Source organism: Thalassophryne amazonica, chromosome 8 (genome assembly GCF_902500255.1).
Source record: "Thalassophryne amazonica chromosome 8, fThaAma1.1, whole genome shotgun sequence".
In the NCBI taxonomy this organism is placed as follows: Eukaryota; Metazoa; Chordata; class Actinopteri; order Batrachoidiformes; family Batrachoididae; genus Thalassophryne; species Thalassophryne amazonica.
This window is the reverse complement of record NC_047110.1, coordinates 22,323,003-22,341,116: the sequence shown is the minus strand read 5'-3', so window position 1 is coordinate 22,341,116 and position 18,114 is coordinate 22,323,003. Positions and strand designations below refer to the sequence as shown.

General features: G+C 41.0%; 1 protein-coding gene across 1 annotated transcript; it reads right to left on the bottom strand.

Moving 5' to 3' along the window:
- Positions 1-348: 348 nt before the first annotated feature.
- Positions 349-17,907, bottom strand: LOC117515346 (rhombotin-1-like). The gene is made up of 5 exons (XM_034175859.1): positions 17,774-17,907; positions 15,069-15,282; positions 5,934-6,059; positions 5,462-5,570; positions 349-933 (listed from the first exon to the last, which is right to left on the bottom strand). Exons 1-4 carry the CDS (start codon positions 17,793-17,795, stop codon positions 5,465-5,467), a joined length of 468 nt encoding a protein of 155 aa, XP_034031750.1. The 5' UTR covers positions 17,796-17,907; the 3' UTR covers positions 349-933; positions 5,462-5,464.
- Between the last annotated feature and the right edge of the window lie 207 nt (positions 17,908-18,114).

The window sequence follows — 18,114 nt, the reverse complement described above, 5'->3', positions numbered from 1 at the left end:
GTACAGAGATGTTAGCATGCTAACTAGCATTACAGGAACGTCACTGTGAAAGACGTTGGACTAAAACAAATCAGTGAAACTTTGGTTTTGTTAAGCAGTCAAACATGAAGTAAAAGTATATAGCCTTGTGCACACGACGTCAAGTAACTAAGAGCTGGCCACATCCCGGGAACACCCATTAACCAAGAAACGCTAACTGCTTGTCAGCCTTATTGAAGGTAATCTGATCATAGATTATTTCCAATATTTCCAATCTGTGTTCCTGCAATTATTATGCAATTAAAGGCCAATCAGTGGTTTTTGCACTGCAGTCTTCCTTGTTTTGGAACAAATCAAGAGTGAGCCCACTGAACAAATGTAATAGTTTATTCATTCAAGAAAATAACTGTTGAGGGGCAGCATGAAAAGGCTACAGTCCACAAACAGAGATGGATGAGGATCAGAAGATCCTCCTAAATTGTTCAGCTGAGCCAAATGCTATTTGCAGGTATTTTTTAAATGTGTTTTCCGACATGCCAGCTGGGTAGGGTTCACCACAAGAGACGTACCGTGACTGCCAGATCATTACAGAAAATCACAGCAGAGCTTGTAGAGTGAACTCAGTATTTTTCTCTGTGATGGATGACTTGCTCATTGTTATTTGTGGCCTGAAGAGCTAAACCTCATCCATCTACTATCCCATTTGGCTGAAACAACCTTTAGTTGTGTAGAACCATCGACGTTAGTCCTCAGTTATCATTTCAATATTCCGGTTTCAGTACTTGGTTGTTTTGTAGTCCTTTTGACTACAAATGACAGTTTGTAGGATCATAACCAAGCAGTTCTACTTTTAAGAGTTCAAACAGGAGCAGGAAACGTGTCCCATTCAACAAGAATCATGCTGCCGGAAGCAACACAAAGTCCTTCGTCCAGCTGAAATAGACTCATGCTGATCTGCAGAGAAAAGAATGAAAGCTTACAACATGTCTTCATCAAAGCTTCAGCATATACAGTTGTGGTCGGTCATTTACATACACTCATCAGGGGAGGTGATGGTCTAGTGGTTAAGCGTTGGGCTTGAAACCAGAGGATCCTCAGTTCAAACCCCAGCCTGACCAGAAAATCACTAAGGGCCCTTGGGCAAGGTCCTTAATTCCCAAGTTGCTCAGTGTGTAGTAAGCGTCTTGCATGGCAGCACCCTGACATGAGTGTGTGAGTATGTTTGTGTGATTGGGTGAATGTGAGGCATAATTGTAAAGCGCTTTAAGCTTTGATGCAGATGGAAAAGCGCTATATAAATGCAGTCCATTTATTCATCATGGGTGTGAATGTCATGGTGATTTTGGCCTGTTGATGTATTTGAACTGTTCAAGGTGGAATTATTGTACAGTATACATCATTAATAAACATAAACAAGAATGGGGTACACAAGATTAAATTTATTTTGGATCATCTCTAATTCACACACATTCAAAATTATATATGCAGGCTCAAATATATACATATGCCCCCACTAATATTTAGTTAAATTTCTCTTAGCAAGCTGCACCTTGACCAGACGTGTTTGGTAGCCATCAACAAGCTTCTGGTATAATTCTGGTGAGATATTTGACCACTCTTCTTGGCAGAAATGGTTGGGTTAAATGAAATTGGTTGGTTTCCTGGCATGGACCCAGCTTTTAAGCATAGTCCACAAACTTTCAATAGGGCTGAGGTCTGGGTTTTGGGAAGGCCACTCCAGAACTTTAATAGCCGTGCCGTTAGCCTCCTTTATCCAAACCACAACCAGTTTTGATGTGTATTTGGGATCATTGTTCAGTTGGAACACCAAATTGTGGCCAAGTTTCAACCATCTGTTGATTTGAGGTGACACTGACAAATCTGCAGGAAGTCCTTCATTATACCATCCACTTTGCGCAATGCACCAGTACCACTGGCAGCAAAACAGCCCCACAGCATGATGCAACCACCATCATGCTTGACAGGTATTACGGTATTCTTAGGTTTGACAGCATCACCTTGCTTCACTCAAACAGACCTCTTATCATCATGGTCAAACAGCTCAATCTTTGTCTTTTTTGACCATAATATTTGTCTGCAGAAGGCATTTGGCTTGCCCATGTGGGCAGCTGCAAATTTCCATCATGCATGAAGGTGTCGATGTTGAAGCAGGGGCTTCTTTCTTGGTAGGCAGTCTCTCAGTCCATGGCGTTGTAAAATTTGCTTCACTGTGGACTGGGACACTGGTGTTCCAGTTTCCAGTTCATGGCAGGCCTGAGCCTTGGTAGTTTCTTGGTTGTTCTTGAACATCCTAACCAACATGCGCTCATCTGAAGGTCACAGTTTGGGTGTTCTTCCAGCTTTTGACAAAGTGGTGACACATCCAACTAAGTTGTACTTACGTGCAGTTGTTTGAAGTGATGATCTTGGAATCTGAAATTGTTTAGAAATGCTATTCCCAACTTGTGTAAATCTACAATTCTTCTTAGGTGTTCACTGAGTTCCTTAGACTTTCCCATTGTTCTGAGTATTGGTCAGTCCAATAAGTGCTGTGAAACACATCCTTTTTATGCTGGCAGTTATAGTCAATCATGATCACTAATGTGGAATTAATAGGCCTTGGCCTTGTCACATTAAAAGACATTGTAGAACCTTCAACAACACTTATTAACAGATTTAAGTGAATGTATGTACACTCAATAAAAATATAAACGCAACACTTTTGGTTTTGCTCCCATTTTGTATGAGATGAACTCAAAGATCTAAAACTTCTTCCACATACACAATATCACCATTTCCCTCAAATATTGTTCACAAACCAGTCTAAATCTGTGATAGTGAGCACTTCTCCTTTGCTGAGATAATCCATCCCACCTCACAGGTGTGCCATATCAAGATGCTGATTAGACACGATTAGTGCACAGGTGTGCCTTAGACTGCCCACAATAAAAGGCCACTCTGAAAGGTGCAGTTTTGTTTTATTGGGGGGGATACCAGTCAGTATCTGATGTGACCACCATTTGCCTCATGCAGTGCAACACATCTCCTTCGCATAGAGTTGATCAGGTTGTCAATTGTGGCCTGTGGAATGTTGGTCCACTCCTCTTCAATGGCTGTGCGAAGTTGCTGGATATTGGCAGGAACTGGTACACGCTGTCGTATACGCCGGTCCAGAGCATCCCAAAAATGCTCAATGGGTGACATGTCCGGTGAGTATGCAAGAACTGGGACATTTTCAGCTTCCAAGAATTGTGTACAGATCCTTGCAACATGGGGCCGTGCATTATCCTGCTGCAACATGAGGTGATGTTCTTGGATGTATGGCACAACAATGGGCCTCAGGATCTCGTCACGGTATCTCTGTGCATTCAAAATGCCATCAATAAAATGTACCTGTGTTCTTCGTCCTTAACAGACACCTGCCCATACCATAACCCCACCGCCACCATGGGCCACTTGATCCACAACATTGACATCAGAAAACCGCTCACCCACACGATGCCACACACACTGTCTGCTATCTGCCCTGAACAGTGTGAATCGGGATTCATCCGTGAAGAGAACACCTCTGCAATGTGCCAAATGCCAGCGAATGTGAGCATTTGCCCACTCAAGTCGGTTACGACGACGAACTGGAGTCAGGTCGAGACCCCGATGAGGACGATGAGCATGCAGATGAGCTTCCCTGAGATGGTTTCTGACAGTTTGTGCAGAAATTCTTTGGTTATGCAAACTGATTGTTTCAGCAGCTGTCCGAGTGGCTGGTCTCAGACGATCTTGGAGGTGAACATGCTGGATGTGGAGGTCCTGGGCTGGTGTGGTTACACATGGTCTGCAGTTGTGAGGCTGGTTGGATGTACTGCCAAATTCTCTGAAACGCCTTTGGAGACAGCTTATGGTAGAGAAATGAACATTCAATACATGAACAACAGCTCTGGTTGACATTCCTGCTGTCAGCATGCCAATTGCACGCTCCCTCAAATCTTGCGACATCTGTGGCATTGTGCTGTGTGATAAAACTGCACCAATATCCAGCAACTTCGCACAGCCATTGAAGAGGAGTGGACCAACATTCCACAGGCCACAATTGACAACCTGATCAACTCTATGCGAAGGAGATGTGTTGCACTGCATGAGGCAAATGGTGGTCACATCAGATACTGACTGGTATCCCCTCCAATAAAACAAAACTGCACCTTTCAGAGTGGCCTTTTATTGTGGGCAGTCTAAGGCACACCTGTGCACTAATCATGGTGTCTAATCAGCATCTTGATATGGCACACCTGTGAGGTGGGATGGATTATCTCAGCAAAGGAGAAGTGCTCACTATCACAGATTTAGACTGGTTTGTGAACAATATTTGAGGGAAATGGTGATATTGTGTATGTGGAAAAAGTTTAAGATGTTTGAGTTCATCTCATACAAAATGGGAGCAAAACCAAAAGTGTTGCATTTATATTTTTGTTGAGTATATATATATATAAAACAATACCCTTGGCTGTATGAGCATAAAAATAGGAAAGAGAATGTGACCTTTTGACCTCTTAAAATAGGTCTCAAGATTTTTGATCAATGTATAGCAAATGTCTAAAAATAAATGTATTATGTAATGCAAATTGTAGATTACAATACCATAATACATAATTTATTCTTTAGACATTTGCTATACATTGATCAAAATCTTATCATATATTACACTCTTTTGTGCCACAAAAGTCTTGAGCAAATCCATTTTTATCAGTCAAACAGTTTATCCAAATGAATAAAGGTGTATTTTCACGAAATAGCAAGAATTTCTAATTCTCTACTGAATGTGGAGTTGGGTCAGGAAGGACACTCAGCAAAAAAAATAAAACTCATGTCACATCAACCTTCAAATGCATCTCAGATCTGTTGTGGCAATTCTGAGTGGGGAAAAAGGGAGAAGCAGAAGGCAGTTTTATCTTCAGTATTTCAAAAAATCTATTTAATATTTTCAGCTTTAGAGCCAAATGATATCTTTTACACAGTGTTCTAGACAAATGTATGCCTGACATTCAGAATGCTGAGGTTGTTCTGTATATTTTGATATCTAACGCATGGGCATTGCACATGCAAGTACTTTAAAAGGTGAACTGAATCTGAAGGTATGATCGAATGAACTGGATGCACAGGCCAGTCTGTGTACACTTCATTGCACTCACAGGGATGTATTAGTCTTAAATGTCAATTTCCAAAACATAGGGCAAAACAGTTTTTTTGTCAAATGCACATTGAGTTTTGACCAATCTAAATTAATAAAGGTCATTAAACTAATTGTGCTACACCTGATTGTTGTCTGGTGCACAACACTCCAAAAAAAGGATTATCTTGCAGTCAGCTTCTGTTTTAAAATCTTATATCAACACATGGTTATAATTAACTCCCAAATAGTTTGGTGCATGGTTTAGTTCAGCTCACTGTAGCTATGAAGGACTGTAGTTCCAAGTCATCAGAATATTACCTCTCACTGAGGCTCCCTCTCAGAGGTCCCATTCAGATGGCTTCCTTCGTAGTCCAACTGGCACAAGATCATGTTGTTCTTCAGGAAAAACGTGTCTCCCACACAAAATCTGCAGTGTAAATAATATGTGTAAGAATATAGAACCGGGTCTCAGTACTTCCATGAGTGAATTATGTGAACCATGAGGTCCCAGTGGAACATTTCTACCATACTTATAAGCACATATCCACCATTATTATAATCAGGGAATTAATCTTACATGATTGCTGCTTGATTAACTGATACGGAAAGTTCTTAACCCCTAAAGGTTGCGTACACACTTTGAACTGCATTGAATTTCATAGAGTTCTGCTTACAGTGCGTTGGTAATATTCATGTAATGACCCCCGAGCTCACAACTACACCCTCCTGAGTTACCAGAGATAAGTCAAGTGAATTCGATCTCCCTGGCTAATTGCTCCCCTAATCTTACCTCTGGCGGCAGAGCTGGCAGGCGAAGCAGTCTAAATGGTAGACGTTGTCTCTGGCTCTCATCACCATCTCAAAAGCAGGGATCAGTTTACTGCAGGCCGCACAGTTACCAGTCACCCCAAAGAGCCTGCAGGGGGAAGAAGGGTGACAGGCTGACCTGAAGTCTGGATGCATTTACAAGCATTTCAGCCAGGACACGAAGGAAAAAGAAAGTCGAGTTCAGCATGACCCTGCCTCTGAGTCAGTACTTCTCATGAAGATACCCACTGGTTATAAAACTGGCAACTATGGTTTTGTTTTGTACTGAAAGTCACTATCATTCATCTTTCTAGATTTCAGCTGTATGGGATTGTTCATCTTTTAACCTTTTAAACCAGAGTGCCCCGTGGGCAGACCCAACACTCTGTTAACAACATTTGTGATAAATTATAATCACTGTATTTCAACAAAATTGCAAAAATGGGTATTAATATAAAATTTACCTGCTCCAGAAGAACACTGGCCCAAATGCATCAAGTTTTCCATACAACCCCACATCCAGACAAAAAACAATCCATTTAAAGCACAAGATCTCCCACAGGATGAAAACCTAGTTTGCTTATTTGTTGATGATTTCGCCTATGGAAGGGCTTTAATTTTGAAAATGCTTCACTGAAATTTGACAGTAGTCCAGCACAGGATTTAAATGATGCATTGGTGGCCCTCCCTGATTTTCTTTAGCCATGGCATGAGGAACAGTTACTCATTTGTAAAATGTGCATCAAATGGCAGGTCCCTTTGAGGGCCAAACAGATATGGGTGATTCTTTACCTACGGGCACTACTGGCCTTGTAAATGTAATTTCCACCACACCATTGCCTTACAATATAAAGCGCCTTGGGGCAACTGTTTGTTGTGATTTGGCGCTATATACATGTGCTCTGATGTCACTGTTTATCTCCATAGAAACTACCCAAACAATCTGTCATACAAACTGTTTAAACGGACATTACAGTGTTGTGGTGGAAATTACGGCAATAGTGTGGGACAACTACATTTTGTTTAAAAAAATCACAACAGTTGTATGACAATTATGTTTTGACTATTTTACTGATATTTTATTCAGAGATATTTTAAAACATTAGAAAAAATGTTTCTTTACCATTCATTTTTATCATTGAAGATCAAAAGTCTGGGTGTGGGACAAGCACAAAACGGCAATATTGGCATATAATGATGCTGAAAAAAGGTGAAAAAGTCATCATAGACTACTAGAACAAATTTCTTAACACACTTTCATTGTAAAGATAACTATAAAAGTGTGAAATTTCCCCTTTTTTCTGTTTTTCATACAATATGATCAAAGGACATAATAAGTGCCCGTAGTCTAAGAATCACCCATATATAGATGGCAAAACGGAGAACCTGACAATAGAAAAGAATTTTTAAAAATGCTTTCATCTTATAAGTCTCCACATTAAAAGAACATATAATGATGATGAACTGAATAAATGTGGTGTAACTTTGATGTTCTAGATCAGTAGTGCAAAGTATGATTAGCTAACGTAACATACCACTAGACAGTGTCCCTTGAACAAGAGGGGTGCAGAGCCATTACAGCGGAATGACTGAGGGAAAAATAAAGATGAATTAATCAGATTTTAACTGGACACAAGTAAAACGCTATGACACTGCAAGACAACTATGAATCAGCTAGGCTACATGTCATTTAGATAGCAAAACAGGACAAGGCCATGTGCTTGAGTTCCCATGTCAGTGTTGGAAGCATCCTCAATCTTTTTTCCTTTTGTTTGTGTCATGTATTAGACAGTGGACCCCAATGCAGAGAACACTAGAAGTTAACCATAATTCATTATCATTTATGATAGTTCAATTAAACTGCAGGCTGGGGACTTGTTCAAAGAGACAGACAGGAGTCAGTACACAGGGAATCAAGCTCGCGCTCAGTAATAAGTTCAGGTCTAAGGTCAAAACAATGGTAATCAGTCCACGAAGGGGAGGCGTACAAGGGTAATCCAAAATACAGGCTTAGGTCAGTAAACAGGCAGCTATTCCTTTCTGGTGTAATAGTTTTTGGCACACCATGAATGTTGTGGTGCTGTGCTGAACATATTAGAATTTTAAAATGGAACTTTTCTGATATTGGCAGAGCCATGCTGCCCTGAATACTAAGGCGAAAGTGGTACGAGAAAACTCCCTCTGATGATTTGAGGAAGAAACCTCAAGCAGACCAGACTGAAAGGGGTGACCCTCTGCTTGGGCCATACTATCGACACAGTTAACAAAACAAATACACAGGAAATTTTGGGAGTCCATGCTGCTGTACAGGACGGGTCTCGACTTGCATAAGAAGACACCCATTTACACAATTTACAGAACAATTCACAAAACAAAATTTCTAAGTGGAGTATGCATGCTCTCTCCGTGTAGTTTTTTCTAAGCACTCTGGTTTCCTCCCACCATCAAAAATACGCACAGTTTGGCCATGCTCCTTTCACTGCAAGTGGCCAAGTCAGTGGAGTTGGTTGCCAAATGATAGACTATGGCTGCCTACTGCCTCTAGTGATTGGTGATAAATAGATATAATTAGGATGTGTTAAATGTAAAGGATAAATCTGTATTCTATGTCTGAACAATGATTCATACATAGGTTTGGGCAATTCTTCTTCTTCTTCTTCTTCTCTATTTCATGTAAACTCTGACCTCATCCATCTGCCCCATTAGTTTGTTGTAGTTTTTAAAATCTCATCATCATCACTCACCTTCAACCGTTTTTCCGGGTTCGGGTCACGGGGCAACAGCTTGAGCAGGGGACCCCAGACTTCCCTTTCCCGTGCCACATTGACCACCTCTGACTGGGGGATCCCGAGGCGTTTCCAGGCCAGCGTCGAGATATAATCTCTCCACCTAGTCCTGGTTCTTCCCCATGGTCTCCTCCCACAAAGATGTGCCTGGAACACCTCCCAAGGGAGGCACCCAGGAGGCATCCTTACAAGATGCCTGAACCACCTCAGCTGGCTCTTTTCAATGGGAAGGAGCAGCGACTCTAGTCCGAGCTCCACTCGGATAACTGAACTTCTCACCCTATCTCTAAGGGAGACACCAGCCACCCTCCTGAGGAAGCCCATTTTGGCCGCTCGTACCCATAGTCTAGTTCTTTCAGTCATGACCTAACCCTCATGACCATAGATGAGAGTAGGAACGAACACTGACCAGTAGATCAAGAGCTTCGCTTTTGGCTCAGCCCCCTTTTCATCACAACAGTACGGTAGAGCGAATGCAATACTGCCCCTGCTGCACCAATTCTCTGGCCAATCTCATGCTCCATTGTCCCCTCACTCGTGAACAAGTCCCCCAAGTACTTGAACTCCTTCACTTGGGGCAAGACCGTATTCCCTACATGTTGTAGGCAATCCATCGGTTTCCTACTAAGAACCATGGCCTCAAATTTAGAGGTGCTGATCCTCATCCCAGCTGCTTCACACTCAGCTGCAAACCAATCCAGTGAGTGTTGGAGGTCACGGACTGGGTCAGTCTGGCACGGTATGGTACAGTTGAGCATGGCTTGGCTTGTGTTTCCACTGCCAGCAGTACCCTTTGTTTGGTAGGTGGAGTATAGTAGACATAGACGTGCAGGTCATTGAGATGGGCAGTGTGACGTTATATCATTGTACCTTTTCAACGATTATCAGGAAAGTCTGCACCTCCTCATTGTGGGATTGTACAGAGGTCCGGTTTCATAAAGAGGTCTAATCTTGTTTAGTCAACGAAACTCACTTAGTCAACTAATCTTTTGACGTTAGTCTTTGCACAAAGCGCTTAGTCGGCTAAAGTCTCACGTTAGCCGACTGAAGTTTTTTGCTTGCTTCAGAGGAGGGTAATTTTATTTTAGCTGACAAAACTTCAGTGTCTTACCTCAAAAATTGTGGCTATCATTTACCACCACGTGATGGAGCAGGAAGGAAGGAGAGCATTGAGGCAGGAGCAGGTGTTCTGTGACCAGAATAATCCATTGAAGATGTTTATGGATGCCAAGGTTCAACAGCAATACCGCTTCTGTCCACCTACAATCCTCTTCTTCGTGGACATGATAACTCCAGCCATCAACCAGCAAACGAGGACAAACAACGCCCTGCCAGCTCTTCTTCAGGTTTTGATTGCACTGAGGTTTTACACCTGTGGGACCTTTTGGCAGGTTATCGGCAACACCATCCATGTCTCCAAGTGGACCGTGTGCCGAACTTGGCCATCGTTACAGCAGACGACCAATCTGGAAGTAAACAAAACTCTCCCGCATTTCTTGGCAACGGCACTCATGAGGCCGCTTATGCCTGTGAAAATCGTCAACTAATGTTAGACGGCTAATCTACAAATTTAGCCGTCTATGTGAACTGGAGATTAGATGGATGATGTTGGGTGACTAACGTTAGTCGACTAAATAAGTTTAGTAGACTCAAAGGTTAGACCGCTTTATGAAATTGGGCCCTGGTTATTTTGGTACTCACCCCTAAATCTGAATGAGGAAACACACAAAATAGTGTTCCGGACCGCTCGGTGGAAACGAGGCTTAAAAGAAAGTAAGTGTTTAGATCATAGATGGATAGATTTTTTTGAGATACTTTGTTTTTAATTCATAGTTTCAGATTTTTAGCAAAGAACATTTGTAGTTATGTTAATTTTTAGTGTGAAGTACATCATTTTCATTCACTGAATTTGAAGCGATTCAAAAGTATTCAGATTACATTACGTTTTTTTTGTTTGTTTGATTGCATTCAGTAAATGATCACATTTCAAAGTAACCCTCCCCAGCTGGCGGTAGATAGTGTGGATAGCGTTGTGTATCACATCCGCCTCTAAACACGTGAGAAGGGCTTTACTAGTGCAAATTTCAATAACATCTGAAAACATGAAGTAGTTTCACAGGAGACCTGCAAAAGAAACATTTCAATCAAATGTCAAATCCTTCATGGATCAGCTTGCTCCACTTTTGCATTACCAGCTATGGATGGTGAAGAGCAGAATGGAGATTGCCTGATATGGAAATGTCACAAGCGACCCAGACTTGGGTGTTTTTTGCTGCACAGAGCATTACGATATTATAATTATCTCTGATCATGACTTACGTCACTGCTCCACCTCAAAGCACCCAACAATAATTAGAAGGCACGAGTTGCTTCCAGTGTGTGACTCACGGCTGAGCAGCTGTGGATGGCTTCACCTCTCACTGACCTCTAAAACCATCCAACAAAGACCCTGACATACATGCAGATACGTGACTATTCCCATAGTCCAACAGAAGCCAAATATAGAAAAGTGGGTTATGAATAACGACATCTGCAAAGGAAGGGAGGGGGGTATGTGCAACCCGGAGACTCACACAAGGAACAAAAAACGTCATCAAATGAGGCAACAAAGCGAGTCCTAATTAACAGAATGTTCTGATCTAACGAGCCTTAGTCCTGAGCAGGCACCTGGTGGGTTTTTTTCCCTTCTCCTTAACGAGGGTACGAAGCTCAATGCTAATTCTCTACTAATGGTCCAATTAAAAGAAATCACATGGTTTTAATCCTGCACTTCAAAGGCTTTTGGTCTGCAGCCTTGCAATGATGAGGAAAACAGGAGGCAATCTAACCAATTTAACTGTCAAAAGAGGTTTTGGTCTCATAAGTGCAGCACGGCTAATGAGAGATTTAGTTCCAACCAAATCCAGCTGGATTGTACATGAGACTAACACATGAGTTGAGTAATGTGGCCGAGGTATCAGGCATTCTCCTGCTGACCTGATACCAAACGCCTCTGTTCCCCGGAACTTTACAGCTGTCTAAAGAGCTGTTTATGCCAGGATTGGCTCTGAGTTTCACGGTCTAAAGGTTGCACAGAGTATGCAGATTGAAATTCTGTTCATTATTTATTCATTAGCTGCATGCATTTTAGTCCAAATGGGGTTTTTTGTCAGATAGACATTTGATCTCTAAATTATCTTTTTAAAATTGTCCTGAGGCCAAAATGTTTTATATCTTGTCAGCAGCATTTGTTTTATGAAAGGTAGAGAGAAGTTCTCGTCGTTCAAACATCTGAGTGTTCCAGTGACTCCAGGGAATGCACAGAATCTTAAGGGACTGTCTGCATGGTTTAAGTATTTTTTTAATGTAAATAAGGTAAAGGCACAGAAACATCATCACACCATGCTGTAACATGTACTGGCTTCACTGTGTCTTCTTTCAGTAAAGACTATAAACACTCCAAACCATAAGTCCTGTAGAGGCACCGAGGCCCCTTGGTGCTGGCACTTACAGTATCTCCAGATTCCATAGCACCAAGCAAATAAGAGTCTATATTAGGGCTGCAACAAACAATTATTTGGATCATTGATGAATCTGATGGGGTTTCGACACGATTAATCAATTAATCGGATTAGTGGGGAATTTTTTTTAAATGTGCCAGGGAAACAATTTTTCTCTCCTTCCATCACTTTATTTAACAACAGAACATTATTTGAAAACTTAAAATACTTGAAAATCAACAAATTGTCAAATGCACCTTGGCTGTTGAAATAGAAAATAATAAAGAATAAAACAGTTTATAATAAAGAACAAAAATAATTATTTCCAATGGCACTGCTTTATCAAAGTGCTGAGTTGCCATGAAACAACACTGAAACATATAAATGTTATAAAATATATGGTGAAAAAAGAGGTATTTTTGTTGCTGCAAATGAGCAATTAGCATAACCAGTTAACCATAAAACTTAAATCAAAAACTGTAGTCTGACTCATTATATGTGCAACATTCTCTGTATAACTTGTAAACTATGTGGTCATTTCCAGTGATGCCGGTAACGCGTTACTTAGTAACGCGTTACTCTAATCTAACCACTTTTTTTGTAACGAGTAATCTAACGCGTTAATCTTTCCAGCTCAGTAATCAGATTAAAGTTACTTCTCCAAGTCACTGTGTGTTACTATTATTTTTGCATTGTGGGTCGACAGCAGCATTAAACTTGGTCTGTGGGCAGGAGGTCGGGGTTCGACTGAACTGCCCACGTTTAAGCGAGCTGTGAGCTTTTCATCTCGTTCTCACCTCTTAAAGCGCGGTGATCAGCACACCTGCACTGAGCTTTACAAAGTCATTTTTATGCTTCATTTTACTCCTTTATTTAGAATTCTGAGCTGAGCCGCTCCGTATCATCTCGTTAAAAACAGCTGATCCTCCGCGACGCGTCAACAACTAACACTATTTTCCACTCAAATGCACCTACACTCTCTTTCTGAGGAGCACATGATGTGAAAACGCAATAAAACTTTCTTACCTGTAAATCTGGTCATGTTTTCTGCATAAATAAATGTTATCCATTCTTTGTGCTCAAACGCCAAAGCAGGGGCGAATCCAGATGGAATGGGGGGCGTGGGGCAGGGATGTGCCCCCCCTCACAACACCCCTAGATTAAAGGTCCAGTTTTGAAGCCGTTTTTTTTACTACAACTACTAATACTACTTAAAATAATAATAATTTTGACAAGTAAAATGTTTATAGAGAATTTAAATGTTAGAAAAATGTTAGAATTTAATAGTTACATTTATAAACAATGTAGGTTAGAAATTGCAAGTTTTACTGTTACAGTGCTGTCAAGCAGGGGTGGTGGCCAAGTGGTTAATGCACTTGGTTTCAGTTCAGAAGGCTCCGGGTTCAAATCCCAGCCCTGCCACATTTCTCCATGTAATGTGGAGTTGCGTCAGGAAGGGCATGCGAAAACACCGCAATGGATGAAAACAGATAAACTTCATAAGCATTTTGAACGGAAGCCTGTTAACAACGACAAAACAGTTTGTGAACAAAATGCTGCTTGTTGGCTGTAAGATGGTGTTAGTTTGACACTTTTCCCTGGGTGTGATGAGCCAAACAGAACCGCTTTAGATCACAGCTCCTCCGCGGCCTGCGAACCCTCCCGCAGCCCGCGAGAAAATATCTGCCTTTTTTCCCTCCCACATTGAAACCGGAAGTGAGTTTACAAGCCTGCTCATTGGTCGGTTGTGGTTGGGCGTATATGCTCGCGTATTTATTTTATTGACCCAATGGTTGGCTGTATAGCCACTCTCTTAAAAGAAAACCATCTGTCTTAAGAATTTGGTGTGTGGCTTTGCCAAAAACGAGTACTCGACTATAATATTCTCAACATGAGAATACTATAGTTAATTTTATTTATACTTTAACGTTGTATGAGAGGGTTTTCTTTTGTCCTGCTTTATGACATCACACAGATCTACAAATATCCTGCTGACAAAGAATACTGTATGCTTTCCTGTATCTGTTGGCAGTACTAATAATGATTTTGGTCATTATGATTCCGCTGGCAGATGTACGTTCTCTCCAAGCGTATTTGTCGAGTTGTCTCCGATCCAGTTTAAAGACTGTGGTGTTTTTGGCTTTTCATAAATGAATCATGCCGGACAACATAAATCACAACCTCATCTTCTGGACCCACAAAAGAAACTATGATGATGAATTAAAAAAACAGATTTGAGTTAAATATCCAAAAATGGGTAAAATATGCTTCAGCTCAAATGTGATTCACATTTCCCCAGAGGCCTGAAAAGTTATTTTAGTTCCCTTCTAGGATTGGGCAAAAAAAATGTGAACGGTTTGTCTGGTTTTGACTGAGAAGTCACTAAACAAGCCAACTGTTACAACTAAAAAAAAGCCATTTTTTTCTTCTACAGTGCCAACAGAAAAGTGTTCAGTGTCGTAACATTAGTTTGTACCTTTCTTAAGACAATTAGTCTTGATGGGGGAAAAAAAACAAGTCTGCCCACTAATCACCTGTTTCCATCATGACAAAAATGTAGGCTTCTCCTGCATCATTTCTATCCTTCTGTTAATGTGAGACTCTCTGAATCAAGCTCTCTTCTGTGGACATTTCTTTGCTGTGTGGACATAAAGCCAACTTTGTGTCTCTGTAGGGACATGCAAGGAATGCCACGTTCAGTGTTGGCAGAAATCCCTGTGACGTTCTTGTGAAAACCAGTAAAAGTATTCCTTATTACCATAACGTATACCATCCATGCCCACATAAGGACATGATGTTTGATGTAACATCACAGTATCGGCAGTCAGCTTGGGACAAGGCTGGATGCTCTACCTCAAGTAGTCCCTGCGGCAGAGGATGAGGTTGGCCCGTGTATAGAGAGTGGAACCCACTCGGCCCAGGCGGCAGTCACAGCACGAACACTTCAGACAGTCCTCGTGCCAGTACCTGTCCAACGCCTGCAGCATAAAACGGTCCCGGATCTTCCCGTTGCAACCGGCGCAGCTCCTCGGCTTTTCTCTGGACTGGAGGGACACTACAGACACACCTGGCAGAGCATAAATCAACAAGGAGATGAGACATCAAAGACAAATCCATGTTAAATTTAACAGCTGACAAACATAAAGAAAACAAACAAACAAATAAACAAAACAAACTCAGGTGAGGACACTGAAATCACAAGACTTCAGGATGCACATTTCGTGATCCTATGCCTGGTATCACAAACTGGTGTGAGATTTGTTTGCCTTGACAAACTTGACTATAACTTTTAACCAATCGGGTCGAAATTATAGTCTGATTGATGTGGAATGTAGATTTTTTTTTTTGGGGGGGGGGGGGGCTGATACCAATATTAGAGAATAATAATCATTTTAAAAAATTATGATACCGACATATCTGCCACAGTGATTTGAAACTTTCCATTATCAGACCCTTATGACAAAGAAATGTAATTGAGACTTGATGTTTCACAGTTTACAGATACATTTTTTTTTATATAAATAACTAGAAATATAGCCAACAGCCAACCAATGTACATCATGTTACTGTCACGCTGGCTTCACTCAGATTGGCAGTTGCTGTGTTGCACTGCTCAGCATTTGCACAATAGCCTTCTCATCTTCTCATAGCACCCATTTGTCTCATGTTGCTGTGAAATGCCTGCATTGATTGATCATGAATGGCAGCTGGTCACTTTGCCTCTGTCTCTTGTGACAAATGTGACCAAGGGGTGATGGGGTCCCAGCCATGCTTGACAGCATTGAAAACACAGCCAAGTCTCGTGTTTTGTTTTGTTTTTTATTTGTTTTGTTTTTTCATGCTCCTGTCACAAACTGAGTCAGATTTTCATGACAGGGTTTTTTTTTTAACTCACTATTACTAACCCTACTCCTACCCCCAACCCTAACCTTAACCATAACCTAACCTTACTCCTTCCCCCAACCAAACCATGACCACCCTGCCCCCCCCCCACACACACACACACACACTTCAATTTTAATTTCATGCAGCCATCACGGAATGAATGAGAATGAATTTGTGCTGTTGTGACGAAAAGGAGGTGCTTTTCATCACAATATCACAAACTAATAGATTAATGTATATTTCAAGCTGCTGAATCACGACTTGCCATGAGACCAGGATCTGTAAACAATGCCATTGGAGCACCCTCTGCTAGAAAAACTGCATAAAGACACCATTTCCAACAGTTTGCTTTCTGCATTGCTTATTTGGTAAAATAAAAATGTTTATATATCTCGAAAAATAACACCAATAGTGATATGTTCGTGGAGCACGGGTGGTGGCCAAGCGGTTAAGTGTGCTTGTTTGCAGTTCAGAAGGTTTCCAGTTCAAAAAAACTCACCCCTGCCCATTCTTCATGTAATATGGAATTGCATCACGAAGAGTGTCTGGTGCAAAATGAACATGCAGATCCATCTCAGATCTGCTGTGGTGACCCCAAGTAAAAACAAGGGAGAAGCCAAAAGGACTTACTCACTGATATGGTTGTGGAAGGCTCATATGAGCTGGGATCTAATCAAAATGTTGATCAACTGGAGATGCTCACTCAAGGAATATTCCTACCAAGTTTGGTGAAAATATGTTCAACAATTTCCGAGTTATATTGTACACAAGTGCATATACGCAATTACAATACCATACACAAATATGTGTCCACACAGGGTAATTATGTCAATGATACTTCTTGAATTTAATGCACAGATAAATACAGTACATATTGAACAAACTCACTATCGTAGCTTAATCTAGAGTCCTGTTTTTCAGTACTTTTCAAGTGTTTCTCTGACATTGTGGATAACTAATAATTGGTATTACACCTCTAGATTGAACTTTTGTTTTCTTTATGAAAGTTATCACTTTATAGGTTTGAAAATGTAAACATGATTTGTGGTTATAGCTTCATGTAACCTTATGCAAAGGGACTGAATTAGTTATTTATAGTCATTTTTATATTAAATTTGAAACTTAACTAAGGTTCGTTATTGGTACTTGGTGTCAATTAATATCTGAGTATCATAAAAACGAGGATAACAGCACCGTGTACATGTATGTGGTCAGATTGACTTTGAATCCATTGTGAATCCATGTGAACAAATAACATGTCGTGCCAGCTCACGATGATTAAAACGTCATAAAGACACATTCAGGTGTGAAATTACAACAGTAAAATAAAATCTGGGTGGAAAATGATTAAAACTTTAAATGCAAGGCACAGTACAACAGCGCCCCCTGGTTTGTAGTTTTCAACACCATTGTATGTGTCTTTCAAAACAGAAATAGAGCCCAACAAAAGTAGTATTGGGAGCCGCTGTTTTTGCTGGTTAACAGATATGAAGTGCTCATTTATTTAAATCTATATTTCTGTGTGAAAAATCCTCAGCCTCATTATTAATCCGCACTAATAAAGTTCAAGTGCCAAACAAGAGTGCAGCTTGGGCACGTGCGCGGCTGCGCACAGTCGCTCACGTTGCTGATTATTATTTCATAAAGAATAAACTCGTCACTTTCATACTCACTCTCCTCCTTGTCCAGAACCATCGTGTTTTGCAAATGCAGTCCACAACGCTGAAATGTCGCCTCGATTCTTTTAGTCTTTTTCTTTCCTGTGCGCGCAATTTGCGCAACTCAGCGCTCAAAAAAAAAAAAAAAAAAAAGAGAGAGAGAGAGAGAGAGAGAGAGAGAGAGAGAGAGAGAGAGAGAGAGAAAGAAAAGGAAAAAAGGATGTGGGGGCGTAAATAGCGAAAACAGTAAAGACAGTATGTTGTCAGACTTCGGCTTCTCTCCTCATCGTGAAAACCAAAAGACAAACGGAACCACGGAGTAAATTCTTCGTGCGTAAAAACAGTCCGCGGGCGGA

What these genes read in the sequence shown, in the direction of transcription:
- LOC117515346 (XM_034175859.1), bottom strand. Translation starts at nt 17,795, where the DNA reads ATGGTTCTGGACAAGGAGGAGA. An exon ending in TGCCGCAGGGACTACTTGAG is followed by an intron (nt 6,060 to 15,068) that starts GTAGAGCATCCA and finishes TTCCCCCTGCAG; the next exon opens with GCTCTTTGGGGTGACTGGTA. An exon ending in TGCCAGCTCTGCCGCCAGAG is followed by an intron (nt 5,571 to 5,933) that starts GTAAGATTAGGG and finishes TTTACACTGCAG; the next exon opens with ATTTTGTGTGGGAGACACGT.